The sequence below is a fragment of the Colobus angolensis genome, unplaced genomic scaffold (assembly GCF_000951035.1).
Source record: "Colobus angolensis palliatus isolate OR3802 unplaced genomic scaffold, Cang.pa_1.0 Scaffold352, whole genome shotgun sequence".
Taxonomy (NCBI): domain Eukaryota; kingdom Metazoa; phylum Chordata; class Mammalia; order Primates; family Cercopithecidae; genus Colobus; species Colobus angolensis.
In genome coordinates, this window is record NW_012116844.1 from 1,476,292 (window position 1) to 1,498,183 (window position 21,892).

The 21,892-nt window shown below is 35.3% G+C and overlaps 1 protein-coding gene across 1 annotated transcript in view; it reads left to right on the forward strand.

The window, feature by feature from the left end:
* Positions 1–21,892, forward strand: part of LOC105519575 (uncharacterized protein C10orf68-like) — a 213,228-nt gene that overhangs the window by 32,323 nt on the left and 159,013 nt on the right. Inside the window, exons 5-7 of the mRNA XM_011952950.1 lie at positions 7,936–8,034; positions 11,204–11,269; positions 11,605–11,730. Coding sequence (XP_011808340.1) covers positions 7,936–8,034; positions 11,204–11,269; positions 11,605–11,730 — 291 coding nt within the window. The remainder of the gene's footprint in view (positions 1–7,935; positions 8,035–11,203; positions 11,270–11,604; positions 11,731–21,892) is intronic.

Here is a 21,892-nt window from a genome sequence, read left to right on the forward strand (position 1 = left end):
ACTACCTAAAAGTGCCCCAGAGGCTTTCCAGTATCTCCCCAAAATGCCCAGTAGTAGCTTCAGGAATTTTGGTTTATGATTGCATAATCTCAGCACTTTGAGAGACTGAAGTGGGTATATTGCTTGAGCTCAGGAGTTCAAGACCAGCCTGGACAACATGGCAAAACCCTGTGTCTACAAAAAAAATACAAAAATTAGCCATGTGTAGTGGCTCATGCCTGTAGTCCCAGCTACTTGGGGGGCTGAAATGGAGAATAGCTTGAGCCTAGGAGGTTGAGGCTGTAGTGAGCCGTGTTCACACCACTGTGCTCCATTCTGAGTGACAAAGCAAAAACCTGACTCAAAAAGAAAAAAGGTATTTTATACTGTGAACTAATATGTTAATACCCCAAGATAATTTTAAAAAATAGCCCAGAATTGGTGACATTTGGTTGAACTTTATAATACTATTTCATGGCTATGAGTCATAGAATCAGTATCCACCAATGTCCAATAACTGGCCAAAATTTGTCTCATGAAGAATGTGTAGATTTCAGCTGATTTGGGGAGATTATGAATTCAAAAACCCAATGGACACCTCAGTCCTGTGTCAGTGTCTTTCTGCCATAGACTCTAATTGGTGAACAGAGAAGTTGCTGAGATCTATAACTCAAAGGCAAATGTGGATCACAAGGGCTCAGGGTAAAGTTAGCAGCATGGCCCATTGGAAAGCCTCCAGGCAATTCTGTTGGTCAGAACATCACTCAAAAGTGGCAGCCTTACTAGAAACACAATATATGGGTGTCATCTAGATTTCTGCTTGTGTGATGTGAATGTTCTAGTAGCTGAATAGTCCCAGTAGTCTCTGGGACTTCTTTATATTTGTTGGGATAGAGTGGACCAAAGGCTTGACAATTGTCTCCTCTGGAATAAGACCTTATGCCCCTTTCTAGATCATACCCTGGAATTCACTTGGGTTTTAGGTCTTTGTACCTTGTCTGTATTCTTGGGCTAGCTGTGTTGCTGCATGTGGGTCAACAGGGCAACAGTTTTTCTTTGGTAGTGTCTGGACCCACCAGGAAGATACCTTCAATATAGTAGAAGGTTAGATCAGGGACATGGATATTGAAAAGAGTATTTGACATGTCAGTTGTTGTATACTAAGTTCCTTTGTCTTGGGCAGTAGCCTCTGTGACAGTCACAAAGTCAATACTACCAGTGCTTAGGACTACACTAATGCAATGAACTGCCAATAATCAATCGCATCTCTATGTGTACCCAAGGCCAGTACTCAGGCCCCATCGGATTATTGAATGGAAAATTAGTCCCATAGAAAACTGGGTTTATGAAATGAAGTAGTTTTATCTTTTCTCCCTTAGTTCATGGATTTTTTTTTTTTTTGGTAGACAATAGCGTTAGGTACTATTACTCAGGTAAATTCATGGTCCCCACATATCCCACAAAATGGCCCTAACTAGAGCAATTTTCTTTGGGGCTTGGGAATGAATTCAAGCAGGAATATACTAAAACAATATATTTATACTGTTATACATTCAGTAGTGGGGGCCATAACAATGGAGGTTTTAGTGGTCCAGTGGGACCTGTGCATACTTGTGTTTGGTTAAGAGTGCTAGTGAAGTTGGCTTCATGCCCCAAGCCAAAGACGATTATCTGTTTCTCCTTTGTATTAGGTTCCTAGTGCTACCATAACAAATAACCACAGACTAGGCAGCTTAACCAATGGAAATTTACTGTCTCAGAGTTCTTGAGGCTAGTAGTACAACATAAGGTATCAGCAGGGTTGGTTCTTTTTGAGGGACTGTCAAGTGAGAATCTGTTAAATGCCTCTGTTCTAATTTGTTGTAGTTCATTGGCAACATTTGGTGTTCCTTGGCAACATTTGGTGTTCCTTGGCATGGAGATGCATCACTCTGGTCTCTGCTTTCATCCCCACATGACTTTTTCTCAGTATACTTGTCTCTTACCTAAATATCCTGTTTTTATAAGGATATTATTCTTATTGGACTAAAGCCTACTGTCATGATCTCATTTTTAGTTGATTATTTTTGTAAAGACTCTATTTCCAAACAAAATCATGTTCTGAGGCACTAGGGTTTAGGAATTCTACAAATTTGGGGAAGATAGTGGGGACAATTCAACCTATAACAGTCTACTCTCTGATTCTAAATAGTCATGTTCTTCCCACATGCAAAATATATTCACCCCATCACAACATCTCCAAAAGTTCAACGCTAATTCCAAAATCTTCTCTAAGCATCATCAATTCAAAGTTCCAAATTTCATCATTTAAATCATTTAGATAATTATGGGAGAGCCTTGAGATATGATTTATCCTGTGCAGAAGTCCTATTCGTTTGTGAACCTGTAAAACCAGACATTGCATTATCTGCTTCCAAAATGTAGTGGTGGGGCAGGCATAGGACAGACATTTTCGTTCCTAAAGGGAAAAATTGGAAGAAAAAAAAGGGGTCACAAGTCCCAAACAAATTCAGAATCTGGCAGGGTAAATGTCTTTAGATTTTCAGACTTGAAAGTAGTCCTCTTGGTTCAATGCCCTGTCCTCTGGGCCTAGTGGGGTATGGCCCTGCCTCCTTTGATGCAGGTGGTGGCCCACCTCTTCAAACAGAAGGGGCAACAGCCCAGCCCTCTGGCCTGTGTCTTCTGGGCTCTTGGTGACAGTAGAAGCCCCACTGGTATTGGGACCATCCTTAGAGTCATTGTTCCTTTCTCTTGAAGGATAACACAATTGCAGCAGAATAGTTTATTGACCTGTTCCCTGTCTATAGAATCTTAGCAATCTGAAAGCCAACTTCTATTTCATCGTTTCTCTATCTCCTTCAGTTCAAGTTGTCAGGATTTCTGCTGAGATGGTTGATTAGATCCACAATTCACATATCTCATCTATTTAGCAAATAGTTGTGCAGTCATATCCTTGATGTTCTTTCCACAATGTGCTTTCTTATTTTTTTCAATACTGATAGGCTGAAGATTTTCTGAATTTTATGTTCTGTTTTCACTTTACTTAACAATTCCTTATTTGATTTATCTATTTCCCTCTTGCTTCTTACTATAACAGAAAAGAGAAACCAAGATGTGCCTTAAACACTTTACCTAGAATCTTCTCAGATAAATATCCAAGTTCATTGCTTACAAATTTTACTTTCCACCCAACAGACAGAATTCAGACAAGCTCTTTGCAATTTTATAACAAAGATCACCTTTCCTCCAGTTTTCAATATGTTCTTCATTTCCATCTGAGACCTCACTAGAAGCACCTTTAACATTCATATTTCTGTCGACATTCTGTTCATGACAATATATGTGTATATCTAAGATGAGAGAAGCTTTCTCTGTAGTTCTTCCCTTTTCTTTCTGAGCCTTCACCAGAATCACCTTTAATATCCATATTTCTACCAACAATCTCTTCAGGGTAATCTAAGTTTTTTCTATCATATACCTCAAAACTCTTGCATCCTCTACCCATTACCCAATTCCAAAGTCATTTACACATTTTAAAGTATTTGTTACAGCAGTGATCCACTTCCCAGTGGTAGGGCTACCATTACAAACTACCCACAAATTGGGTGGCTTCAACAACAAGAAATTATAGTCAGTGGACTAGAAGTCAGGGACCAAGGTGTTGACAGGGTTGGTTCCTTCTGAGAACTAGAGGGAAAATCAATTCCATGCCTCTGCCCGAGCTCCTTGTGGGTTGCTATTTTTGACATTCCTTGGCTTCTATATGCATCACCCCAATCTCTGCCGTCAATTTTGCATGTCATTTTCCCAGTGTGTGTGGGTGCTCCAATTTTCTGTTTTTATAAGGACAACATTTATATTGAATTAAGGCCCACTCTAATGACCTCATTTTCATTTATCTCTGTAAAGTTCCTATTTCCAAATAAGATCACATTCTGTGATACCAAGGATTAGGACTTCAACTTATCTGTTTCAGAGGGGCACAATTCAACCTGTAACCCTCCCATCATAGTGTTAGGGATTATGGAGATCACAGTTAGTTGTGCACCAAATCCAAAAGGCCCAAGAAATGCAGTGCTCCTCTATATCCCTATTGAACTTTTACCTTATATAACAAGGTAAAAGAAAAGAACAACCACCGTTCTTCATAGGGACATAGGGACCTTGGCCTAATCCTTAGTCTTGTTTAGTTTTGAAGGCTGAGACATCAGTTAAGAGTTGAATGAGAGTCTCTAGTTCTCCTCCAGCTTCACTGAGAGGAGCAGAAGGAATAGCGCTTTATTAATCAGGATCCATTACTTTCTAGACCCTAGCAGACCACCCTCTAGGGCCCCATGGCTCACTACCTTGCCATGAGTTCCTTGATGGGAGAGCCCATCAATTTCCTCTTTGAGAACCCACACGTAAGTAACCAGAACCAGCGATCTTGTTGTGAAAGTGCTTGCCCAGATGGTCCTGGAGAGAGCGTGTGATTACCAGTTTTACATCACTCTTTCTGCCAGCCAGTTGTTGCTATCTGTGCAGCAGCTCCTTTTTCAATTCTGATGATTTGTCATCAGTGAATATCTGGATTGTGTCACAGACTGATCAGCATGGCCTTATGAGGAGGTTTAATTGAGTTCAATAACCAGTAGGAGTAAAACGAATGAACCTAAAAAACTGAGTCTCATTAACAGTCTCATCTACCACCAGGGTGGCTCACAGGGAAGCTGTATACACTGGAAGAATAGTCCAACTATGTTTTTTAAAGTCAAGGAACTTATCGGGTTGGACCAAATCTTTCTAAGCTCAAGTAATATCCAGCTGAGGATGTAGATGGTTTTGGATGCTTGCAGGTTTTCATCCCAGTCCTCTCTTCCTCCTCCTCTTTAGGCAAAGTGGCTGCTAATAGTATACTCTGAAAGTGGGGATCTATAATGATACACCCCACAAGATGACACTCTCACTAAGTTTTCCTTCTACATCATGGAGGTGAAAAACCCAAGTCTCTAAGATCACTTCAGATAGATGGATGAAGTAACTCCAAAGGGTTCTACATTCTTTTCCATTTTAGGCATGAGTCTCAATAATTTGCTGCATCACAGGCTGTCTTTCAGTGTCAGAGACATGCTTAGAGCTAACACTAGTAACTGGGTGCAGCTCAGCAACTCAGGGTCTCTGATGACTGTTATTGCCATTGCCTCTGAGATTGTATTACTAGGTAGGGATTGCTTCCCCAGCTTTCCTAGAGTTCCTCTTTGGGATTTATAATTTAACCCACCAAGCAAGCTCAGCCAGGGAATTGGAAGCTAAAGGGAAGGATCATTAGTTCTCCCTGAGATCTGAAAAGCTTATATAAACAATCACTAGCATTCCACCAAAGCAACCCCAGCGCCCACAAAATACTTCCTGAGACACATTGTCATGGCTGGTGAAGTGCTCTAATGGGACTCCCAGACTCTTGCAAAAGATTCATTACCATCATCCATGAGTGTCCCATGCATTTCTCTTAACATCTCCCAAAAAATCTCCATGGGATCCTCAGGGTTCTTTTCCTTTCTAGAAAGGCAACATATTTACTGGTCAACTCTGCTCACTGCACCACTTTGTCAGCAAGAGAGCTGCCAGTTGTTGAGTTAGTCAATTAATATAACAAGTCAAACCGAAAGGAATAATTAAGCCTTTTTTCGGATATTGTGATAATATAAACAAGAGTCTATACAGGAAAGGGCCCAGCTTTAGCAGAATTCCACTTTTCCTTGTTAAAGGAACCAGGTGAGTGGCAGATGTTTCATTTAAAAATAGGGGGATCATTTCATTGCCACGGGAACCCCCAAATAAAAAGCTCTTACCATTATATAGATGTGGCATGTGGAGAAGACCAGGAGTGGAAAAGTACTGAACACTGTCAGAAGAAAGTTGTCTTCAAGGCTGCCCCAGTAAGGTCATCTAAGCAGAGTCCCCTGAATAATACAGTGCCTTAGTTGAGCTCTCTACTCCCTCACAAGAAGGACTCCAAATGGAGGGTTCCTGAGCTAGGTGTGCAGAGATGAGTAAGAGCTTGGTTGGTCTGGAGAGATCTGAACCCATACCTGCACATCCGTAGAGAGACCACAGTGCACTGGCTCTATGTTACATCCAGTGCAGGGTGGAAAGTTGTCTTCCACGATAACTGCCAGATAATACCTTTGTACTTCTCTATGGGTGTGTCTGAAAGATCACACACAAGATTTTAACTCAAACCCATACTCCTTAGAATACACATATATATTTATCTCACATGTGTATGTGTATATATTTATACATAAACATGCACAGGCACATATGCATGCATGTGTACATGAATACACATATTTTAGAAATCATGAGATTTCTTGGATACCTTTAATTTTAGTGTCTCAGGGCTTGTTCTTGACTTCCTTCATTTTGTATGTGTATGTCCTTTCTTTTGTATTTTGAATCCTGACTCTCAAAGCACCAACTGATTTATGCATTTGCTCTATCCTATAATACTTTGAAACTTTCACAGAATTGCTTAGCATATACTACTACAAAAACAAACGTACTAAAAGAATTTCATGATTTGTTTGCAGTCTGCCCCCAACACTCTTGCCCAAGACTGAGGGTATGTTTCAAATACTGTATTTATTAGTTACATGAATTAGTACTTGTTTTTTTGTTCCATATAGTAGGTTCATTTTATTAAGTTTCCTTTCAGTTTTAGTTTCTGCTTCTTATCCTTATTGAATTAATTTTATTTTTAGAATATTGTGTTCATGCATTTTGCATTGCTGTAAAGGAATACCTGAGGCTAGGTAATTTATAAAGAAAAGAGGCTTATTTGGCTTACGATTATGTAGGCTGTACAAGCATGGTACCAACATCTGTTCAACTTCTGATGAGGCTTCAGGAAGATTTTAGCTATGGCAGAAGGGAAGGGCATGTCACATGGCAAGAGAAGCAAGAGAGAGATGAGGGACATCCCAAAATCTTCATCAACAACCAGATCTTATGTGAACTCCTTACCATAGAGAGAGCACCAAGCCATTCGTGAAGGATCTGCCCCCAAGACCCAAACACCTCCCACCAGGCAATACCTCCAACCTTAGAAATCACATTTCAACATGAGATTTGGAGGGGACACACGTCCAAACCATATCAAATATGTAGAACATTATCCTATCTCCAAAAGTAAATATTATACAGAAGATATTCTTAGAAGAATATAATCTCTGCCACAGTCCTTCTCTTTGTATTCCCTCCCTTTTTCCTACCCTGTTGTCTTGTAGATAACCAACCACAGTGTTTGCTTGTTTATTTTACCTGTGTCTCATTTTGAAAAGGTTAATATTTCTCTATTTCTCTCTATTTTTTTCTGATTAGTTATTTCTGACCCAAAAGTTACCATCCCAGATATCCTGTTTTTAAGATTATTTTTCACTTAACATTATCTTCTAGAAATCCCTCTATGTTAGTTTATAGAAACCTTTATTATTTTTACATAATATGTATAGTATTATGTATAGTGATATGTATTTATAGCATATCATAATTTACAGTATATATCTTTGTTTATTGAGTCAATATATTATACTTGAATATTTAGATGTGTTGAATATTTTGCAATTACAAATAATATGGTAATGAATAATGTGCATACAAATTTTTATTGTTTGGTCTATTATTATTATTAACCTACAGTGTAAATAACCCATGAATTCTGAAGACCAATAAAAAATATACTTGATGCCTTAGAATATTTATGATATAATGAGACAGCTTATGTAACACCCATTAAAACTATTTTCATCATTTTAATGTCAGATTTAAATTATTGTGATTTATTTATAATTTTATAAAAATGAGAAAAAATATTGCTGTATACTTGTTATAAACTTCAAATATAGAGATTTCACAATAGATTTGTTTTTTCATTTTGTGGACTAAATACATCTCTTTATGTGGCTCATTTTGTAGTACCAGATAAAAATTCTATGTTTGTTCATCAAGATTCAGTATCAAAACTCCAAATGCAAGAAAAGAAAAAAGTAACTCCTGGAAGGGAAAGGCGTAATAGTAAGTGTAGTAATTATAGATAACTTTAAATTATTTTAAAATTGAACTTATCAGAAGATCCTTTTCTTTGATTCCTGAAGATGTATTTTAGCATATATTTTAAGGAAATTCTAGACTTTGCCTGAAGTATGAACACTTTAAGGTAAGTAAAGAGCAAAAATGAAAATGTTAACTTCATGTTGGAGTTTCTGGTCATAAGATTATTTCACAGCCATTGGACATGCACTCAATATCTATCAAGGCCCAATAATTGGCCTACAGTATCTCAAAGAGTATACCTTTCAGCTGACTCTGGGAGATTACAGTTTCCTGGAGATTATACCCAATGATCGCTTATCACGTGTAGCGATGTTGTTCTTCTCTAGCCTTCAGTCAACAAACTGAGAGGTTGTTGAGATCTGTAACTCAAACAGCAAGTGGGAATTACAGGAGCCAAGAGAAGGATAGTCCTGAAGGCTTGTTGGTTAGCCCTAGGGCATTTTGTTGGTTGAGCGCCACACAAAGGTAAGGTCTTCTTGGTACCCTCATAGATGGGTGGCCATCAAGTTTCTTGTGTGGTGGGGAGTGTTAAAGTGTCCATGACCAACAATGATTGAGCTTCCTTTTCATTTTAGGGGATTGAGAGGACCAAAAGATAGGCAGTCATCTCCTCTGGAATGCGATGTGCTCCTTCCCAGATTACAACACAAGGATTTCACTTTAGTGCTAAGTTTTTGTATGTATTAATGGCCCAGCCAGTCTTTATTAGTTGGTGCCTGTGTCTGGACCCACCAGGAAAATGCTTTCAATATAGTAGAAAGCTAGTGTACCCTCCAAGAGCAGAAATTTTTCCAGGTTACGCCCTATCCATGGATGATAGATAGTTGGGGATTTTGGGTAGTCTTGTCGAAGGACATTAGTGGTATATTGCAACCTATTCCACATAAGAATACACTGATCCTTATCATTGGTATGGACAGGGATGCTGAAAAAGGAATTTTGTATATCAGTTGTTGTATACTAAGTTCTTTTCTCTCGGGCAGTAGTGTCTATGACACTCACAAAGTCAGGTACTGCCAGCACCCAGGGCTGCACTGTGGCGTTGAGCAGCCAATAATGCATTGAGGCTGTGTGCATCTGAGGTCATGTGCACAGGTCAGATGGAGCTGTTTAATGGAGGATTAGTCTCACAGGAAACTTTGTCATCCTTAAGTACAGCAGTGAAGGCATTTATTTCCTTTTTTACCCCAAGCAATCTGTTGTTTTTGAGAAACAACAGCACAAGATAGTCGGGTAGGTTCATGGCCTTTCACATGCCCCACTAAAATGACCCCAACTGAGCAATTTTCTTCAGTGCTTGTGGGCAAAGGTGAGCAGGTGTTCACTTAGTGATACATTTATAACAAAATATATTGAGTAGTGTGCACTATAACAGTAGAATTTGTAATTGGCTAAAGAGACTCACCCAAAGTTGGGTCTAGATAAAGTCCCCATTGGTGGTGACCTCAGACTTCAAACTAGAGAGAATTATCAGTTTCCCCTTCATTCTGATGCTGGCGTATATATTCACAGTCACTTATATACCAGTATCCAAAGGCCCAAGAAATATAATTATCCACACCTTCCCATTTAACTCTGAACCGGGTCCCCACTGGGGATTTGGGACTTAGCCTAACCCCTGGTCTTGTTCATTGTTGGAAGATGAGAGTTCTCAGTAAAAATTAGAGGGGCTCATTAATTCATCTCCAAATTCACAGGGAAGGGTGGATGGAGTAACATTTTATTAATCATAGAGTCCTCAATGTGCTGACCCTAGTAGGGCCCATCAACTTCATTGTTTAGTAGCCCGATCTAGAGATTGTCTCTACATGCATCATTCAGGAGAGGGTGCTTGATTGCCATTTTATTAGGTTGATGCAAAAGCAATTGCGGTTTTTGCCATTAAATTGCTTTTGCACCAACCTAATACATCACTTTCCTGCTGGTCAGTCTTTTCTACCTCAGGAGCTGCTGCTTTTCCCATGCCTGAAAATTTTTCAGTTAAGTTCTGGATTTTGTCACAGAACGTATGACCTGACCTTATGCGTGAGTTTCATTGAATTAGAAAATCAGCAAGAGTGGCATGAAAGAACCTAGAAATCTGAGTCTGGTCAACCACCTCCTCTATTGTTCTTACTCTTGATTGTAGAACCAAAGGACTACCAGTGTTGTGATTCACAGGGCTGCTCTAGCCTCTGCAAGGGTGGTCCAAACGTGATTTTAGTGGTAGGTTCATCATGGGTATGCCCAAGTGATCAGAGCCCAAGCAATTACTAAGCTGAGGAATGAGAGGGTCTTGAAGTTGGCATCTCATATACCCCCTTTCTTTGTCCTCCTTGAGTGAAGCGTCTCTGTCCTGACACTCTGAAGGAGGGGTTCTGTAGTGACTCATTCCACAAGGTACCACTTTTTCTCATTAAGTTTAAGAAGAGTACATAATGTTCTAAGGTGTCTTTGGTAGGTAGGTAAAGTGATCTCAAAAGGTTCTACATTAAAAAAAAAAATCCTTTACAATTTAACCATGAGTCTCAATACTTTGCTGGGACATAGGCCATCTATCATTGCCTGGTAGCTGTTTAGAACTAACAGCAGTCATTGGGTGCGAATTAGCTCACAGGTTCTCTGGAAACTCTCAGCCCCATCTCCACATAATTATATACTGTAATTATACCATTGTTTGTGGTATATATATCTGTTCATTTGACCAATCTCCTATGTGTGAAAATCTCAATGGTTTTGAATACTTTGCAATTAAAAATAATGCTATAACGAATGAGCTTACGCATGTGCATTTTCATTGTTTGGCCTATGATTATATATTAAGCTAAAGTATAAATCATCATGTATTATGTAAGTATTTTGATTATGTATTAAAGTGTAAACTTATGAATCCTGGAGACCAATATAAACTTTATTTGATGCTTCAGAATATTTATGAAATAATGGGTTAGCTTCCACAACAGCCATTAAAACTATTCTATTTTTGTGTCAGATATAACATTATGGTAATTTACTTATAACTTTATAAAAATAAGAGAAATGTACATGTTATACATTCATAGATTTATTTTTCCATTTGGTGGACTAAATGCAACTCTTGATATAGCTCATATTGTAGTACCAAATGAAAATGTGGTTTCTGTTCATCAAGATTCAAAGTCAAAACTCCAAATGCAAGAAAAGAAACAAATAAATCCCGGAGTGGAAAAGCACAAAAGTAAGTATAATAATTATTGATAACTTTAAATTATTTTATATTGAACTCATCAGATCTTTTCCTTTGATTCACCAATGTGTACTTCAGACTATATTTTATCAACTTTTAACTTTGACCTAAAGTGTGAATACCCTATGATAACTAGAGAACAAAAGTAGTGATACTTTTTGGTTGGTATTTGAATGGTCATTAATTACTAAGTAGTATCACTGCTCCTCACATGCTCATGAAAACTATTCATATGATTTTCTCATTTGACTTACATGGGTGGAAAGTCTGATGATTACTTGGCATATCCAGAAGTTCTATTGCACATCTATTTTTTTTCTATTTAGCATTTTCTTTTGAAATCCAAAAAAAGGATATATCACTTGAGCATCTGTTGCCTGAGGAGAAAGTTTTATTATCAAGAAGAGAATCTCAAACCAAGAAACTTCAAGCTAAAGTAACTTCAAGAAAAAGTAAGTAATTCTTTATAAATCTTACAAATTATTTTTATTAAATTCAGGATAAATTTGTTTTTGGTTCATAAATATGCCTTCAACCATATGCTTCTTTTGCTACTTATTTCCATCACACTACCAGATCTTTATTGATGACTTGTTTCTTTTACAATTACTGAGTTACCTGTGTCAAATCTGCCATGTTGTGAATTTCTCTGTTTCTTCTTGTATTAGTATCAGGTTTTGCTTTGTATCTTATAATGCTCTATTTTTTGTGTGTGTGCAAGTAAACTTAAATTTATATTCTTCAAGGACAGAACAGTTTTTTCCTTATGAAAGGATTCACTTTACCATTTTCATAATTTTTGTTTGTTTTCCTTAATAACTACTTTATCTGTTATTATGGCTCCACAAACTTTCTTCCGGTTGATATTTGCTTGATACATTTTTTTCATACTATTGACTTCTTTGTTTCTTTGTGATTTTGCTATGTCTATTGTAAGAAACTTATAATTGTGTATACTCTTTTTAAAATCAGCTTGAATTTTAAGTTCTGGGGTACATGTCCAGGATGTGCAGGTTTGTTACATAGGTAAATGTGTGCCATTGTGGTTTGCTGCACAGATCAACCCATCATCCAGGTATTAAGCCTAGCACCTATTAGCTGTTCTTCCTGATTCTGCCCCTACTCCTGCCCCCGACTCCAGACAGGCCTCAGTGTGTGTTGTCCCCAACGTGTCCCTATGTCTCATTGTTCAACTCCAAGTTATAAGAGAGAATATGTGATGTTTGGTATATGCTTATATTTAGTCTGATATTTTTTCTTTTAATTATCTCTTATAACCATACATAATCTAATTATTGATTTTTTAGGTGCAATTATATCATTTTTCTTGGCTTCTCCTATTTTTCCTACATGGTATGTTTCTTTCACTGTCTTTCTACTCTATTTTTTATCATGATACATTTTTCCTTAGCAATATTTGGTACCAAAAATTTTAAGCTTTACCTAAAGTATGAATATAATAAGAAAAATAAGGAAAAATTTTAAATATACAAGTATTTATAATAATGTTTATAGTAGTAAATAAAATAATGTTTACAAATAAAATATATTTAATACCCATGTATATAAAAATTAACAGAACAGCTTTTGGCACAAGTAAAAATGTATTTTTATGCTTATATTTTAACTAGACACTGATGTGCTTATATCATTAAAAAATAAGACAAAATATCATTGAGTAATTAATATATATTTTGAATCTAGAGGTTGCACCATAGATTCAGTTGCTTTTAAGAGCCTTCCTTCTTATAGTCCAGAAAAAGATGAGGTATCAGATGAAAATCTTTTGCCTGCAACTGGAGCTGCTAGAAAGAAGAGATTCCATAGTAAATATGGAAATAGTTAATATTATTAAATTATTTGTAATTACATGAATGAAATTTTAATTAAGCAGAATTTTGTCCATGGATATGTATTCTGCTACAATGTTATAGACATCCATTGAACTCATTTTTTGTTGTGTTATTTAAATTTATTTCTATATTTCCTTGAATCTCGATTATCAATTATTGAGAGATGTATATTAAATTATCCCACTATGTGGATTTACCTATTTCTTCTTACAGTACTGTCCATTTTCCTTATACTGTCTACGTTGTTAGATGTATACAAGTAAAAGGTTAGATTTTCCTTGTGAACTCAATCTTTTATTTTTATGAAAGGGATCATCTTAGTCTCTAGTAAGGTCTTTTGACTGAAAGTCTATTTTGTCTAACATTGACATAATTACTACAGAGTAATTTTGGTTAGTGTTTGCATTTTTTCAGTCATATCTCTAATAAAGAACTTATAGTTAAATTGTTTATCAGTTCAATGTGTCTGTCTTTGTTTTTAGAATATGTAAAATATGTAATCCATTTACAATTATTGTACTTACTGATGTATTTGGATTAAAATATTTTGGGTGGGGGTGTTTTTCAATTTTTTCTATTTGATTCAGATTACTTTCTATTTTCTTTCTTTCCTTATTTTGGAATTACTTTTAATCAGTTTAATTATTCAGTGTGTCACCTATGTCATAAAAAAACTTTTAAAAATGTGAATACACTTAGTAAAATAAAGTCTAATTTGAACTTTCTAAGTGTATGTATGAAGTAACAAGAGTGCCTCCACATACGTTCAGGAAAAGTACTCTGATGGGTTTTGCATTTACCTTCATGATTCATTTTGAAAATGTATCAGAGGTTTTATTGTGTGACATTTATTTAAATTGTATTGACTAGTGTAAAGTCTTATAAAACTGATAGGGCCAGGCACGGTGGCTCACACCTGTAATCCCAGCACTTTGGGAAACTGAGGCAGACGGATCACGAGGTCAGGAAATTGAGACCATCCTGGCTAACACGGTGAAACCTCGTCTCTACTAAAAATACAAAAATTAGCCGGGCATGGTGACAGGCACCTGTAGTCCCAGAGACTCAGGAGGCTGAGGCAGGAGAATTTCTTGAACCGGTGAAGCGGAGGTTGCAATGAGCTGAATCGACTCCTGCACTCCAGCCTGGGCGACAGTGAGACTCTGTCTCAAAAAGAGAAAACAAAACAAAACTGATAGGAAACTTTGAATGGTTCGTTCTATATATTAATAATTCAGAGACTTTACATTAAAGTCTTTTTCACTTTTTATTGGGTTAAAAGCCTTTCTTTTTGCAACTGAGAAAATGGATGAAATAGTAGATGAAAATCTTCCACCTGAAATAAAGTTTTAATTTTAAAATGCCCATCTCAAATTATAAAACTTAGTACTGGCAGAAAAGTGAGACTTCAAAGTAAATATAATCATTAAGAATATTGTGTAATGATTTTAGTTAAAGTTCTCTCCTTTGTTTATATGTTCAATCATAAATATGATTTTTACGTGTCATGTATACATATATGTGTGTATATAGAAAACATGTATGTGTGTATATATGTATATTCTCCATTGTCGTTGATTAATTATATTTTTCATGTGTTCTGAACTTCATTGAGGTTCTGTTTATTTTATCATTTATGAAAAAGGTATTTTAAATTCTGCTACTGTGATTACTTATTTATCTCTTTGCAGTTCTGCCAATTTTTGTTCTGTTTCTAAAGCTTTTTTATTATATACATAGACATTTTAAATTGTTAAGTTTTCTTAAGAGTGCTGAAACTATTGTCTTTATGGTGGACATTTTTAAAAATAGACTTAATTTTTGGATCATTCTTACGTTCACAGTAGAGAGGAAGATAGAGATTTCTCATATACCACCTTCCCCCACCTACATGTAGCCTCACCCATGATATGATGGACATTTTGTAGTAACTTTATTTGCCATTGATCTGTCAGATATTAACATAGCATCTTTTTAATATAAGCATTTGCAGAACACAGTTTTTCATCATTATACTTTCAAACTTTTTGTATTATTATAGCTTAGCTGTATTATATGTGTTAAATGTATTATAGTTATTTTTTAAATCCAATGTGGCAATCTTTGAATTGAAAATATAACATTTAACACATTCATATTTAATGTAAGTACTGATATTTTGTGGGTTAATATACTATCACTTATGTTTTCTGTATTTCTTGCCTGATCTGTTTTTGAATCTCCTTTTAAAGTTTATTTTTAATATGTTTTTATCATTTTTATTACCCATATCTGTTGTAAAAATTTAACTTTATTATAAAATATGAATACCTTATGAAACCATTTTCTTGAAAAGTTCTCCTATATTTTTACACTTTATATACTCAGCCTATAACTCACTGTTTCAACAACGTGGTATTTGATTATATTATTTCAAAACATGAGAGGAAATATTGAGGGATAATTGATATGTATTTTGAATCACAGAGGTTTTTTGATAAATTTGTTTCTCTAATGGATTAAAAGCATCTTTTTTGTAGCTCAGAAAATAGAAGAGGTATTAGATGAAGTTTTTTACCTGAGGATAAAGTTGCATTTTCAAAAAGCATATCTCCAGCTAAGATATTTGGAGCTATCAAAATGGAAACACTAAATAGTATGATAATTTTCAATAGCATTGATTTATTTTTAATTAGAGTAAGCTGAAGAATTTTGTTCTTAGCTTTGTGACTGTTTAGTCAGTATGTCTTTTGTATACATCTATTAGATCAAATATATTTATTGTTCTGTTTAGTCCTTACTTTTTTCATTGAAGTTTTTCTGTTTATTCTGTATTACTAAGAGATGTATGTTAATTTCTCCCTCTGTGATTATGGATTTATCTATGCCTTATGGTAGTTCTGTCAAATTGGTTTATATATTTGGACAATATTTTATTTATTTATTGTGTACAAATTTATACTTTTTACCTGGTAAATAGAAACTGTTTGTTAATCTCTGAAAATACATTTTGTTTTATACAAATCAAAACCGTAGTGAGATACCATCTCATACTAGTCAGAATGGCTATTATTTAAAAGTCAAAAACAACACATGCTGGTGACATTGTGGAGAAAAGGGAACGCTTATACACTGTTGGTAGGAGTGTAAATTTGTTCAACTATTGTGCAAAACAGTATGGTGATTCTTCAGAGAGCTAAAAGCAGAACTACCATTCAACACAGCAATCCCATTACTGGGTAAATACCCAGAGGAATATAGATTATTCTACCATAAAGATACATGCACATGAATGTTCACTGCAGCACTATTTACAAAAGCATAGATATGGAATCATCCTAAATGCCCATCAATGACAAATTATCTGGATAAAGAAAATGTGGTACATATACACCATGGAATACTATACAGTCAGAAAACAGGACAAGATCATGCCTTTTGCAGGAACATGGATGTAGCTGGAGGCCCTTATATTTAGCAAACTAATCCAGGAACAGAAAACCAAATGCTGTGTGTTCTTACTTATAAGTGGGAGCTAAATTATGAGAACTCATGAACACAAAGGGAACAAAAGACACTGGGGTCTACTTGAGGGTGGAGGGTGAGAGAAGGGAGATGAGCAGAGAAGATAACTATTGGGTATTGGGCTTAATACCTGGATGATGAAAAAATCTGTAAAACAAACCTCCATGACATGAGTTTACCTATGTAACAAACCTTCACAAGTACCCCTGAACCTAAAATGAAAGTTAAAAAGAAATAAATAGACTGGCCGCAGTGGCTCACACCTGTAATCCTAGCACTTTGGGAGACTGAGTCAGGCAGATTGCCTGAGCTCAGGAGTTTGAGACCAGCCTGGGCAACACGCTAAAACCCCATCTCTACTAAAATACAAAAAATTAGCCAGATATGGTGGCATGCACCTGTAATTCCAGCTACTTGGGAGAGTGAGGTAGGAGAATCTCTTGATCCAGGGAGGTGGAAGTTGCAGTGAGCCGAGATGGTGCCACTGCACTCCAGCCTGGGTAAGAGTAAGACTTCATCTCCAAAAAAGAAATAAAATAAATAAATTTTTAAAAACGCATTTTGTTTTAATGTTTATCTGATATTTGTACAGCTACATATGCTTTCTTGTGATCAGTATTTACACAGTCTTTTGTAAACAGTTTAGACAGAGGCTCTTGGTACCTATATGGTTTCAGTAATTTTTTCACAATACTCCTAAACCACAAAAGAAGTCCAACAATTTCTTTCTTAATTAGGTGCAAAACAACTCAGTACCTGTTAGATACTGCATAACTTTTGTAGGGACATATATTTTCTACACAGGTAAAAACCAAGGAGCACGATTGCTGTATCATATAGTAATACTATATTTAACTTTGTAAGCAACTGTTAAACTGTCTTCAAAGTAGCTGTAGTGTTTTACATTCCTACCAGCAATGAGCAAGAGTTCCCATGTTCCTTGCCAGTTTTTGTGTTTTTAATGCTTTGGATTTTAACCATTCTGATAGGTTTGTAGTGGCATCTTGTTGTTGATTTAATTTATAATTCCTTAATGACATATATGTTGAACATCTTTTTATATGTTTATTTGCCATCTATATATCTTTTTTGGTATCTCTTCAGCTCTGTTGCCATTTCTTTCACAGTGCAAAATGTTTTTGTTTTAGTAAGTACAACTTATCAATTTTTCATTCATGGATTGTGTGTTCATTGTATCTAAAATGCCATCACCAAATTTAAGGTCACCTACACTTCTTCCTTTGCTATCTTCTAGGAATTTTGTAGTTTTGCATTTTATATTTAGATCTATGATCCACTTTGAGTTCATTTTTGGTAAGGTGTAAGGTCTTAGATTAGATTCATTTTTTGCTTACATGTGGATTACTAGTTATTCCAACATTATTTGTTGAAAAGACTCCTTTCTCTATTGAATTTCCTTTGCCTCTATTTATTGACTTTATGTATGTGATTCTTTTTATCTCTCTTCTGTTCCAATTGGTCTATTTGTCTGTTGTTTCATCAACAGCACACTGTCTTGATTTCTGTAGGGCTACAGGAATTTTTAAAGTTGGGTAGTGTCAATCCTCTGATTTTGTTGTCCTTTAATATTGTGTTAACTCTTCTGAGTCTTTTGCCTTTCCATTCCAATTAGAATCAGTTTGTTGATTCCTTTTGATTCCTACAGAATGGCTTGTGGGAATTTTGATTGAGATTGCACTGAAATGAGTTGAAAAGAACAGACAACTAACAATATTGAGACTTCCTATTCTTTAATATGGACTATTGCTCCATTTAGATCTTAGATCTATTTATTCTTTGATTTCCTTAATCAGAGTATTTTAGTTTTTTTACATGTATCTTATACATATTTTGTTAGGTTTATAACTGTCTCTTTTTTTGATGATAATGTAAATGGTATTGTGTGTTTAATTTGAAATATCACTTGTTCTTTGCTGGTATATAGGAAAGCAGTTGACTTTTGTATATTAACCTTGTATCTAGCAACCTTGCTATAATGGCCTACTAGATTTTTGTTGTTGTTGAACTAAAATAATTTTACTCATTTTATATTTCTTTTATTCTCTTTTCTTGTCTTATTGCATTAGTTAGGACTTCCAGTACAATGTAGAATAGGTGTGGTGAGAAATGATGTCCTTGATTTATTCCTTTTCTTAGAGAAAAAGCATCTGTTTTCTCATGATTAAGATGTTAGCTATTTGTTTTTTGCAGATATTCTTTATGAAATTGAGGAAGTTTCCTACTATTCTTAGTTTGCTGATAGTTTTTAAAAATCATAAAAGGACTTTGGATTTTGCCAAATGATATTTCTTCATTTCTTATTGATCATATAATTTTTTCTTTAGTCTGTTGATGTGGTGGATTACATTAATTAATTTTTGAATATTGCATGAGTGTTGCATACCTGGGATCAACCCAACTTGGTTATGGCACATAATTCTTTTTATACATTGTTGAATTCAGTTTGCTAACAATTTATTAAGGATTTTTGTATCTTTATTCATGAGAGATGTTGGTTTGTAGTTTTTTTTCTTATAGTACCTTTATCTATTTTTGGTAATAGGGTAATATAGTTTAAATGTATTGTGGAATGACACTGTACTTTGTACTTTTGTTCTTTTAAATTTGTTAAGGTTTGTTTTATAGCCCAGAATAAGATCTGCCTTATTAAATGTTCCATAGGAGCTTGAGAAGAATGTGTATTCTGCTGTCATTGAATGGAGTAATCTATAAGTATCAATTAGATCCAGTTGATTGGTGATGTGCTAAGTTCAACTACATTCTTAGTGATTTTCAGCCTGTTGGATCTGTGAATTACAGTTAGATGGTACTGAAGGCTGCAAATATAATGAATTTGTATGTTTTCTTTGCAGTCCCATCTGTTTTTGCCTCATGAATTTTATTCCTATGTTGTTAGGTGCATACTTTTTAAGTATTACTGTTTTCTTGAATAATGACCTTTTGATCATTGTGTAATATCCCTCCATATCTCTAGTCATTTTTCTTGCTCTGAAGTCCACATTGTCTCAAATTAATATAGCTACCCTAGCTTTGCTTTGATTAGTTAGCATGGTATATCTTTCTCTGTTCCTTTACTTTTAATCTTACCATTTTCATATAAAGCCAATTTTTGGTAGACACCATATAGTTGGATTTGTTTATTCACCTACTCTGACAGCCTCTGTCTTTGAATTGATGTATTTAGACCATTCACATTTAAAGTGATTATTGATATATTTGCTTTAATATCAACCATATTTATGGACATTTTCTCTTTATTGTCCTAGTTCTTTGTTTCTTTTTCACCTTCCACACTTTTCCTGCCTTCTCTGGCTTTAATTATATATTTAATATGATCCTATATCTTCTCCTTTCTCAGGGTATCAATTACATTTCCTAAAATTTTGTATAGTGTTTGCCTTAGAATTTGCAATGTACATTTACAGAATATCCAAGTCCACTTTTAAATATCACTATATCACTTCACGGATAATGCAGATATTCTGATTTCAGAGAATTCCCATTTCCTGCCTTTTGTCACTTATAAGATTCCTGTAATTTATTTCATTTATCTATAAGCTATAATCACAGAGGACATTGTTACCATTATTATTATGAATAGTCTGTATCTGTTAGATCAATTAAGAGAAAAGAATATAAAATAGTTTCTTTCACTGTGTGTGTGTGTGTGTGTGTTTTTTTTTTACAGGGCCTTGCTTTGTTGCCTAGTCTAGAGTGTCGTGGTGTGATCACAGCTCACTGCAGCCTTAACCTCCCAGGCTCAAGTGATCTTCCCACCTCAGCCTCCAAGTACCTGGGACTACAGACACATGCCACCATGCCTGGCTAATTTTTGTAATTTTTGTGGAGATAGGCCTTTGTCATGTTGCCCAGCCTGATCTTGAACTCCTGGGCTCAAGCAATCCATCTGCTTTAGCCACCCAAAATGCTGGGATTATAGGCATAAGCCACCATGCCTGGAGTTTTTTACTTTTATTCCTTGACTAACATTTTTTCTGTCTTTATGTAGAGCTGTGTTTCTGACATGTATTGTATTCCTTGTCTCTGAAGAACGTTTAAAAATATTTTCTTCCAATGCAGGGATACTGGCAACAAATTACCTCATTTTTTTTCTGAGAATCTTTTTATTTCTCTTTAAGTTTTGAAGGTTCTAGGTTGGTTATGTTTTTCTTCAACACTTAAATATTTTAAATATTTTAAGTTTTTCCCACCTCTTTTATCTCTCAAGATTTTCTTTTTCTCTTTGATTTTCTGTAGTTTGAATATAGCATATGATTAGGTCTAGACATTTTTGCTACTGACCATTTTTTATGTTCTCTGAGCATCTAGGATCTGTGGTTTGTTGTCTACCATTAATTTTGGAAAATTCTTAGCCGTTATTATTTCAAGTATTTCTCTTTCTTTGCTTTTTCTCCTTCTGTTACTCTCATTATGTATGTATTATACCTTTTGTAATTTTCCCAAAGATCTCAGGTATTCTGTTTCTTTTATTTTATTATTTTTTCTCTTTTCAATTTTAGAAGTTTCTAATGACACGTTTTCAAGCTCAGTTTCTTTTTTGGCAGTATCCAGTATACTGATAAAAACATCAAAGGCATTCTTAATTTCTGTTACAATGTTTTTATTTCTAACATTTCCTTTTTTTTCTTAGTTTTTCTAGCTTCCTGCTTACATTATCTATTTCTTATTACATGTTATCCACTTTTTCTGTCAGTGGTCTTAATATGTTAGACATAATTATTTTAAATTTCCAATGTGATAATTTGAAAAATTCTGCCATATCTGAGTTTGATGCTCATGCTTAAACTGTCTCTCCAGACTATGTTTTCTTTTTCTTTTTTATTATATTTTAAGTTCTAGGGTACATGTGCACAACATGCAGGTTTGTTACATATGTATACATCTGCCATGTTGGTGTGCTGCACCCATTAACTCGTCATTTACATGAGGTATATCTTCTAATGCTATCCCTCCCCTCCTCCCCCCACCCTACAACAGGCCCCAGTGTGTGATGTTCCCCTTCCTGTGTCCAAGTGTGCTCATTGTTCTATTCCCACCTATGAGGGAGAACATGTGGTGTTTGGTTTTCTGTTCTTGTGATAGTTTGCTGAGAATGATGGTTTCCAGCTGCATCCATGTCCCTGCATAAACTCATCCCTTTTTTTATGGCTGCATAGTATTCCATGGTGTATATGTGCCACATTTTCTTAATCCAGTCTGTCATTGATGGACATTT